Raw genomic sequence first — 10,984 nt, 5'->3', positions numbered from 1 at the left:
GTTGAATTTACAACCCAAAAAAGGATAAATATTTCTTGATTTGTTACCCTCAAATGGATTAGATGGTATATTTACTATTGACTCTCTGCTTTCACAATATAAAATAAGTGTATTACAAAACCAGTCTCCAGAAAGACTCGAAACTTATGACCACTCTCAGTGGAAAATCATTGTTTCCACTTCTCCAATGTTATGCACAAGTCAAATTGCGTAATAATATCTTTAGTACCCTCGTCCCCCTCACTGAGAGTTACTTAGTTCGGTCAATTGTGCCGTATTCAGAAAAATATTATGTCAGAAAAACAAACATAGCAGCAGAATATCATGGCTGCAGCAGTGCATATTTCTGCCATGATAACTTATCTTGATAACGTCAAAAGGATTCACACATGGTCATGTGAGACGGAGCTGGTAAGCAGACAGGGAAGTTCATCAAGCTTCCTCCTGCATCTCCGACGTCACCATAAACATAGTGAACCGAAGCACACAATACACATTAACACACAAAACCCTCACACCCTGACAATTCTGTGGAAGCCCACTTTAAGCTCAAAAGTATTTTACATATTCAAAATTAATTTCAGCAAAACAATTATTAGTTATTAGTTAATTTGCTACTATCAATCTTTAAAAAAAAATAGACATGATGACATGTCACAATAGGAACATCAGAGGTGTACATAAAAAATTGAATGACGGCTGAATTCCATTTGGCTGCTTCAGTTTCAGGTCCCGATGTAGTACATGTTGGCTCACTATAGCACGTCCAAGGCTCCCTATGACACTTGAATTGAACATATCCATTGTTAATGTTATTACATGTAATAACACCTATGCTTATGCTGTATCAAAGGTACACCAAGTTTTTTTCAACTGAAACAATCTGTGTTAAATTAGGCTGACCTCATAGATTTTCACTTAATGACTCACTGGGCTCCACCCATTGTGTAACCTAATGTAGTATGAGGAGGAAGTCATTTTGTTTCACTCTCTCAGGGTAACAAGGAAGGCTGCACAAGGCTTAACACCATGGTAAGAGCTTGTTTTGTCCTCTCTTTTTTGAAAACAACTAATTTAATCTAATCTAATTTTTTCTGTCACATAGATGTCAGAAAGGAAGACTGTTTATCATGCCTTTACATATGTCTATGTATGAGAGAAAGACTTAAAACGGCATTTAGCAGGAGCATGTGAATGCTATGTATGAATGAGTGTGTGTGTTTGTGCGTGGACTCATGGTTTCTGAAAATCAAACCCTTTCAAGGAAGAACTTGTTTTTAAGTGCCCTAAAAATGTTTTGGTTTCTAAATCATATTTAACACAAAAATAGTATTTTTTTTGGCCACAAGTAAACTAATCCATTGGAGGAAATGTTTTTTGCCTCTGCAAGACTGACCATCTTACAGAGGGAAAAATATCTGCAAATAAGCACTGCTGGTATATATATTAAAAAATTGTGTTAAAGGTGTAATACTACTTGTATTCGATGATTTCATACATGACTGGTTTATTGTGGTCGAGTGACTTGTGTTGTAGGAAAACCTACATTCCAGGAATGTGAATTAATTATGAAACAGCTATCTAGTATATGTGACACTGTTTCTTGAAGCTGTGTAGCAATAGCACCTAAAACAAATTCACCTCTCCTGCCACAAGTATTTCACCTCAATTTGATCAGTTTGTTGTGTTTTTACCCACAGGAAGTATCACACAGTTTCCACATTAGAAAGACATCAAAGTCAATGTGAGATGAGATTACATGCATGTGTGGAACTGGTTTGTGGTTTTGTAGTGTATCTGCAAAAGGCAGGCATGCGTTTATTGACTCAAAACCATGCAGCACGTTAAGTAGTACCGTATTTTCCGCACTATAGGGCGCACTGGATTATAAGGCGCACTGTCAATGAATGGTCTATTTTCGATCTTTTTTCATATATAAGGCGCACCAGACTATAAGGCGCATTAAGCGAAACAAAACAGTCAGTCAGTCAAACGTCCTCCACTTCCGTACCATTGATCCGTAATGCTGCAAGCGGTGCGGCTTTGTAGTTTACCAAAGTCGTACTAAAACATTTTGACAGAGCGCCGTGTACCACACAAAATCGATTCGAGGTCAGTAAGCACAACCAGAATTAATCCATATATAAAGCGCTCCGGATTATAAGGCGTACTTGTAAATCATGTTACGTCATGTCGGAATCCCTATTGCAATAAAGCCTCACTGTGTAAATGCTTGATAAGATATGATAATCCTTTATTAGTCCTGCAGCGGGGAAATTTGCAGGATTACAGCAGCATAGCGTAAAGTGCACACAAGAGACATAGTAAAAGAAAGACAAGCTAAAAATAAAATGCAATAAAAACAACTATTATAAATAAGCAATAACAAACAGTAAAGTCCACAATAATTGAAATATTATATGTACAGACAGAATAACTATTATAACTATAATTGCACGGTGTATTTGTATTGCACAGGTTTTTAGTGTCATGTGTCATGTGGTCTCCTACTGTAACTGTTAGTGTAGTCATAGTAGATAAAGTAATTGATTAGACACATAACTCAAACAATCGATCCTCTCTACTTACCATATCATTAGTTAATTTACTTGTATACATTGTATTGTACAATACATTAAACCATACACTGTAGCCTCAAAAATATGTCAAAAAGTTGACTTAACATCTCTGATGCAGCAAAGAAAAGCTCTCACAAAGGTAGGACTTGGAGTACAAAGAGCTATTAGATTATATTGTATAATAACTTTATTTTAGGTGCTGGTGTAGCAAAGAGAAACAAAAATTATAAAAAAAAAAACTATATCACAGTCAGTACTGAGGAAGACATGAGGCCTGATGTTTCTTTGAATTAAGAGTCTAAAATGCCATAGTTATTAATGTTTCTTTCATGATTCATCTTTGACTGAAACTCAACAACGTTTACAGTACTTTTGTAATCACACGGCCCTTGGGAATTCCCTCTGATGTGGTTTCTGTTGAGGGAAGACACTGCTCTTTATCAAGAAGCACGGTGAATGTATTGGTATTTCCCCTTGGAACTGTTTGTTTCTCTGTTACTTGTTTTTGCAAAGCATGTGATATTCTGTGAATTTTAGGTTCAAGACTGTGTATGTATGTATGAGTAAAGTGAGACCAAGTGTTTAAGAAGACTAGGCAGGTCAAACATTTTGTGGAGTATGTTCACTGTCCCTCTCCTTGTATTTAATTAACAATTCACATATTGATTTTAGTTGTAGCTGGCTTGTAGCTTCAAACATTCATGTCTTGCAGGGCATTTTTGTACTCACTAAAACAGAAAATATGTACAACCTGAAACTATAAACAGCATTAACTGATACAACACTTGGTTTCTTTAATACCACCAAAAAAAAAAAAAAAAAAAATGAATACTTAAGTGCCTGTACAGGAATGGTGCAGAGTGAAGTGAATGGGCTTTCTCAGATACTGCCCTGGGACTTTCCTCTATCTTGGTGTGTTGAGAAACACCCTTGGGATGTTTTCTTTCAGGGTGCCTGAAATCATTTTCCTTTGCAAAACTGACTGTCAAGGGCCAACCAGAGATTTTACATAAGATAGCATTGTGTTTGTGTTCAAGAGGCTGAATCACTGAATGAATGCAGAGTTTGAATTTACAAAGTGTGCAAATTCAAAATAATCAGTGGTGGTTTAAAAGCAGCTGGTACAATGTTTTTTTTCTATTGCTGATTAATGGTACTGTGCACTGATTTAAAAGATAGCAAATCAAAAGATAATCAATCCTATCACAGTGATTAACTTGTTTGTCTTTTTAACAGGCTCCACGTTGCAACCAAAATTTTCTGTAAGTACCCCAGCCATTTTCTCTTTTCTAGCCTCATCAATTTGAGCAGAAGACATGACAATGCTGTAACCCACTGTTTACTGATGACATCATTATCTAACGCTGTGATTGTGGTAGGTTATGCAGTTAATTTTAAAATGGATTTATTTTTAAATGAACTGCATAACCTACCACAATCACAGCGTTAGATAATGATGTCATCAGTAAACAGTGGGACCTGAACTCCAACCCTCATCAACACTTCTGAAATTCCATTTCGGTGAGGCAGCGAAGATGATTTCCACAGATGAGCCAGTGATGTAGACATTAGTAATAATGTAGTCTATGTGAGTGTTACAGTCAAGACACTGAAAACTTCCTGATTGAAACCCACAAAAGATTTCCAGGAAACACATTTCAACACTTATTGGTCTGAGAACTACCATAGAGGTTTCATCATGGTACAAATAATTACTTCTGCTGTGAATTATTAGACTCTACTGCTAGTTGCTACTGGGATAAAGTCTTACATTGTACTACTACTGAAGAAATCCAGTGGTTGACAACATAATTCCAATGTAAGGCTTGACATCTAACAATAATAGTGAGTTTATGACCCAGAATCACTTAGTGGAGCTATTGCTGCCTATGTCAAGGGTCATTAGGTACTCACATATTCATACTGCTGAACTGTGTGCAGGATTTCACATTAATAACACCTTTGAGTGTGTACTTTTATAAAGTAGAGATGACACAGTCATGTCAGCTTATGAGAAAATGATGATTGGTGACAGAGGTGGGCAGGTTAAGTAAACATTTGCATGTGTGGCTCATATTGACTAACTTAACTCTGAATTGCAAAATAAATGGACACAGGGCCAGGGAAATTTAAGTATTGAGTATTGTTTATGCTGAGGAAGCTGTTTTTCATGGCTATCTTTCAGATTATGTATGCATACCTATGAAGGCATCTCTTTGTGTCACTGCAACGCCCCAGGGTTACCTGAGTAACCAAATATTCTGTTTCCTTCTGTCTTCCCAGAGTGCCAAGGCTTTCTTTCCAGCTGCTGGTTTTGGCTATGACATGGCAGTCTGCTTTCACAGGTGAGCAGTTCTGTCATATCAACAACACACCGTCATCTTGGTTTTTTAGTGAGACAAGTTGTTTATCTAAATATATTGTATACAAAAGTGATATCACAGCACTATGCTTGGCTGCACATGAATAAAGAAACATCAAATGTATCATGATACAAAGCAGCCGTGCTGAAGCTCCAAGAAAATCAAATAACTATAATATGAAAGGTTCACTGGCAGAGATGAACACTCAAAGAACTTTCATCGAACTCTGCAGCGCTACAGAACTTTAAAGTCTCCTTTAATTCATTGAATTGGTTTTAAAAGAATAGTTCACCATTTTGGGAAATATGTCACTTAATTTGCTCTCCTGCAGAGAATCTTCTCATCCAACTCTCGGCCGAACTATTCGCTAACTTTTTCCTTTAAAGATGACATCCCCGGTCATATTATGCACCTATTGCACTTATATGCAAAAGAATATAAAAAAAATCTGTTTATCCAAATCAAAATATGATGTGTGCTTACGTAAGCTAGTACCAACCAATTTCAATCAATAATATCACAACATTCATCTATCAATCAATCGATCTGCAACTATTAGGGAAAAGTTAAGTGTGTGTGGAGTCACAGTCCTCTGTAGCTCCGTGTCACAACAACACATTTCTGAGCCAGGCCACTTTTCAGCAATCAAATAAAATGTGAAGGATTTGATTTAAATTATATAAATCCCTCTTGTAACTGTACACCACTTAAAAAAACATTTAAGGCCCATAATACACAGACAAAATGAATGACTAGCCGGTCAAGAAAGCTGAACGTTTAACAAGCTAAAGACACGGATCATTCTTTTGTTGGTCAAAGATCAAAACTGAAACATAAATGGGGTGGCCACAAACACCCACACACAAGGTGACAGTGGAAGAAAAAAGACCGGTTTGTTGCTCACTGTAACGTCACTTTCGACATTGTGACCTTTCGATCATACGTCATCGTACAACATGAAGGGAACACTATTAGTTGCGGATTTTACACAAAACATAAATGGCAAATAGGCTGAAGAGGAACTGAGAAAAGTCTATCACGTCAGAAGGAGAAGCTACAAAAAAAAAAAAGCCTGAACAAAAAAACCTTCACACAACCCCAGCCTAAAGAAACAACTGTTTACTCATCGTTTATGTTTATTTCAAGTGGAATCATAAAGATGGCCAACCTTTGTGTCAATGGTTTTACTTTCTGACATGCAACATTGTCTCAGTAATACTGTGCACAACCTATGTCCCCTTCTTGACTGTATTTTTATTTCTCATGTTATACTCCACATATCATTATTCTTTCAATACTTACATACATGTCTCCCAGCATGCTCTCACTTTACTTTCGCTTACTTATTTTTCCCAGAAAGTGCTGATACGATCCAACTCAGAGGAGAAGTTGGTGGAAAAGTGTCCTTCAACTGCCCCGTTGACAAACAAAAGCCATTGCATCTGCTGTATTTCCAGAAGGACGGAATATTTGTGAATGGCTACTATGCAAGTAAAAATGCATCAAGCCAGGGATGGGAGAACACCATACTGGATCTTAACAGGACAACTATGATCATGTACAATTTGAACCTCTCACATAGTGGCGACTACCAATGTATTATCCGTTACTCTGACTATGCAACAAGAGGTGTACCTGATATACACCTACACCTCGATGTCACAGGTATGATCGTGTTAACATTTAAAAATGTATTTGATTGTATGAGTTTTAGGTTGTTAGGAGTTTTAATTTCTATCACTTTAAGATGACGGAATACTGTATGGAGAGTACTCTGATATAGGCACTCAGCTCATTTCTAACATTGTAGGTGATGAATAGTTTTTCCAACTGAAAGTGGTGCCAGTGGAAATGATTAGACAAAATCATTATCTGGGTTAGCACTTGTGAAATACCTGCGCAATCCCAGATGTTTGAGCAATAGTACAGAACAGATTTTATTAAAAATCAGTGCCCTGCATTTGAACTGATTACAGAACAGAAGTATGCGCATAAAACCCCGCCAGCTGAGTCTAGGAAATCCTTTACCACGCAGGTATTGAACGAGGATTTTACTGTAAACTGTTAAAGCTGGGATGTGCTGTTTGAGGTAAAGTAAATTTGATTAACAGCCCAATTTGTAACTTGCATTCTCCGAGCCCATTTATTCAAGGTTGAGCAGTCTAAAAGTAGGGAAACTCTCAACAGGTTATCTATCTCAGGACCACCACTGTGGACGGACTTAAATGTCTTCAGTATAATAAGTATAATTGCATAATCCCTCACTGTCTCAGTAAAGGTGAATTGTCTGTGAGTTTGTGATCTTGAATTTAGGTAGGTGCTATGAATACCCATTGTATCATTGAAAAGGTGAATGGCTATGCAACCTACAGAACTACTACCTGACCGTACTCTTTTTTTCCTCTGTGTCTTTTTCTCCTAGCAAACTACAGCAAACCTACACACACAGTTCACTGCAGTGATTCAAATCATCACTTTGGTTGCCTAGTGACATGTTCCTCACATGGAGGCTACCCGGAAACTGAGGTCATGTGGCACACACCTTTAAAGACTTTGAGGGTTGTGAACAACAGTGGAGTGAGTGATCCAGACACTAAAACATTCAACATCTCCAGCGCGGCATACCTCAACTGCTCCGATGGAAAGCTGACATCCGTCAATTGTTCTGTGGGCGACGTCAGCTCAGGGATGTTCTCAGTTTGTGAGTAGGCTACTATAAATCAAAAAGACAAGTTCCAATGGTTTCTCCACCAAAGGCTGTTTTAAACTTTTAAACCCTATGCAAGTTTTGGGAAGTGTGAAAGGTTTGGGAAACTCCTTGGCATAGATCTCCTTTTATGGCTACTGTTTAAGGAATTTGTTAGGGGACGTTTAAGCATCCTTTTACATCCTGTTAATGTCGGGTTTTCACAAAAGAGTTTAAAGTTTGTGTTTCTGTGTTGAGTATCTAAAGCTTAAACAAGACTATGCGTCTACAGCCAAACAGGTCTGTGAGGACGATGTTCAACATCTTAGTTTAACATGATGGCATGATAACATTAGCCAATTAGCAATAAACATTAAGTACTCTACAGCTCAAACTCCCAGGACAATCGCTGGGCTTTGAATCAAATTTTACATATGGAATAACAATTTCCGGGTCTGTCACGTGATGGCATTGGGTCCAATAGACTTATACTGGGAACAAGACGAGTAATTAATTTTACCAGTATGAACACTTGTGTAGCTCTTACTTAAATAATTCTGTCCTAAAAGATGTAAAATGCACTAATAGCCCAATTTAGAATTATTTTCCTTCCTCCGTTAAAGGAAACACTAGTGTGCTTGCTCCATGGGCCCACCGCCCGGAAGGCAAACTTTCCATTCTGTCCAACTCAATTTTTCAGTCTTGGCCAAAGTGATGAGCTGATCAACCAGCCGTCTGAAAGACTAACCAACCAACCATGCCATCAGAAAGCCATATTGCTAGCATTTCACTAGCAACATTGGATTAGCTTGTTCACACTTAAGCCAAAATGCTGCTGGATATTTAACTTTTTCGTTTATTATCATCCATTTTTGGTATACTGTTCTTAAGGCCTAGGAAATATACACATTCTCTTTATCATTCTGTATGTCATAATTAACAAAAACTCAAACTATTTTAAAGGTCAGTTTGCTAAAAAAAAAACATGATTCCGGTTTGGTCCAGGTTTTGAGATCTTGAAATTTCTGCTTCACTATGAACAGTTCTCATTGGAGCTGTAGCACCTTGATATGTATACCTGTGGATATGGGAACTTATTTAAATTCAGTCATTTTTGTAGCACTCTTAAATGTAGTTAAGACACAAATATCTTAAAACCAGAACAAATAAAAAGCATCACTTTTGCATGTACAATTAAGAATGAAAAGATGTTGTAAAAAGAGAGATATGTATCGATAAATATAAATATATATAGATAGATATATATGTAGTGTCCCAGTTAATATGTTTTGATAAACATTGTTCTCATCTGAAGGTACACCCAAGGATCCACCTGATTCTAACAATCCTCATGTGATACCAGTAGCCATCTGTGCAGTGCTGTTTTTCGTTATTGTGATGGCATTGATGTTCTATTACAAGAAAGGACCGAGAAGTAAGGACAGATATTAGGTTTGTCACAATGTAGCTGTTCAACACACATTTTTTGCATATCTGATTGTAAGATGAATGCTCGAATGACTGAGTTTAACAGAGACAAACTCACAGCAGTTTCTATGTTGGTTTCCAGGAGCAGCAGCAGTACCTGAGCTGCAAGAAAATGGAAATGTGGAGTAAGTGGATGTTTGCAAAAGCCAATATATACACTTGTACTACTTTGAATACAATCATAAGTAATGTAAAATACAAGCCGACAGAGGGTTCCATATGGCACAACTGCAATGAAGAAATGTTGAAAAACATGATGGGTAAAAATGTTCTTTGTAAGTTGTATATCACATCGAAGTCATGTAACCTCTGACTGTATCCCTCCCTCTCTCTTTTTTTTCCTTTCCATTTTACATTATTTCCAGGGAGCTAAGAGGCCTTCGTTAAAACATAGAGGCACCTTGAGGGCTGCATTGGTGAAGAGGAAGGTCCAAATTTTTCTCGGGCCGTAGAATCTTGAACTAAAACTGTATGTCACTCAAATGTACATTACATTTATGACTGACAGCTGGATACAAGCCAGGAACGGCCAGAGTAAATTGTTGGAGACTCACTGGGGACCTCATGCCCTTAACATTTCACCAACACTTTGACTTGACACTCTTTAAGTGTTTAAGGAAGTATTCTTTGTCAGTATCCTTTTACGGGTAATGTACAGTGCATCATTCAACTGAGAATAGGTTACTTCTCCAAAAAAAGACTTTTCCAATGGTTTGTGGTGAGATTGCCGTCGTATACTGGAAAGCATTCTGTTGGGAAACAATTCCGAGCATTGTGAGCAATGAAAACAAAAATACTGTATGTAACATTGGTCAAATACTATGTATTTTCTATTGTTAAACTGACCTCTAAGGGCAGAAGTGGGATCTGTTACACATACAGCAGGCTTCACTTTTTGGACTGTGTTTTATCATTTTTAAATGCAGTATATTGTATTGTTGCACTTTAAAATTGTATTTTCTTATGTAATGCCCATAATGGTACTGTAAACATTAGTCTCAACCTGTTTTGGTTTTAAAATGATCGAAAGGTAGATCCCTAATTCTAGTTCATGGTTTTACTCTTTTTAGTTTACTTTCGATTTACTTTCTGATACGTTTTGTCTATCAAAAATGAGGTATCAGCTTCAAGGTATTAAAAGCTGTGAAAAAATATTTATGAATGCAGAAAAGATGGCATCAAAATAATGTTTGCACATGAATTTGTTCTCTGAAGTACTTTACGTACATTTTCTGCAATAGGTCTTCGTTAATAGCCATTACCATTATAAAAAATGTGGTCTTCCTCGCAACTTTGACTCTTTTTTCTCAGGTGACTGTTAGTATTGCTATTTTTCTACATATTTATATCATTTGATGTTTTTTTTTCTCATTATGAAATTGCATATCCTATAACCTATTTATACTACAATTTTTGTTGCTTTTGCCTTTTATTCTTTGTCCTTCAGAATAACCATACAATCTCATAGGGGCTGTTTTCATTTTCTTAAGAGAAATGCTCCCGCAGTATGGCTGTTCGGTATCTCATTTGCGTCAATTGAAATCTGAATACTGAAATATACAATAAACTGAACTTTATTGTTCACTGTGATCCATTGCTCTCACTTTTCACTTATTTCACTATATGGTCGGATTATGATATTTGAATTGCTGCAGTAGATTGTATTTACACAGCTTTAAGACACAATCTGGTAGAAATACAGCATTACCCCAACTCATATATTTACATGCAGTTTTTTGCCACTAGATGTCGTACTAGCACCACAGTCAAGACAAATCTCCCGCCGTTATGGCTGATTGGTGTGATTAGTGTTGTGGGTAATATAGCATCTGGGTATTGTTTTGAAGCACCACATCAATGAACCTGGT

At 37.0% G+C, this 10,984-nt stretch overlaps 1 protein-coding gene across 1 annotated transcript; it reads left to right on the top strand.

The window, feature by feature from the left end:
• The first annotated feature begins 1,001 nt into the window (after positions 1 to 1,001).
• LOC129091988 (uncharacterized) lies at positions 1,002 to 10,706 on the top strand. The gene is made up of 8 exons (XM_054599722.1): positions 1,002 to 1,032; positions 3,816 to 3,841; positions 4,863 to 4,924; positions 6,299 to 6,607; positions 7,365 to 7,643; positions 8,944 to 9,063; positions 9,199 to 9,241; positions 9,482 to 10,706. The coding sequence occupies exons 1-8, from the start codon at positions 1,030 to 1,032 to the stop codon at positions 9,501 to 9,503; spliced, it is 864 nt and encodes a 287-aa protein (XP_054455697.1). The 5' UTR covers positions 1,002 to 1,029; the 3' UTR covers positions 9,504 to 10,706.
• Positions 10,707 to 10,984: the final 278 nt, after the last annotated feature.

This window comes from Anoplopoma fimbria, chromosome 1 (assembly GCF_027596085.1).
Source record: "Anoplopoma fimbria isolate UVic2021 breed Golden Eagle Sablefish chromosome 1, Afim_UVic_2022, whole genome shotgun sequence".
Classification (NCBI taxonomy): domain Eukaryota; kingdom Metazoa; phylum Chordata; class Actinopteri; order Perciformes; family Anoplopomatidae; genus Anoplopoma; species Anoplopoma fimbria.
The sequence above is the reverse complement of the archived record's forward strand: the minus strand, read 5'-3'. Positions and strand labels throughout refer to the sequence as shown.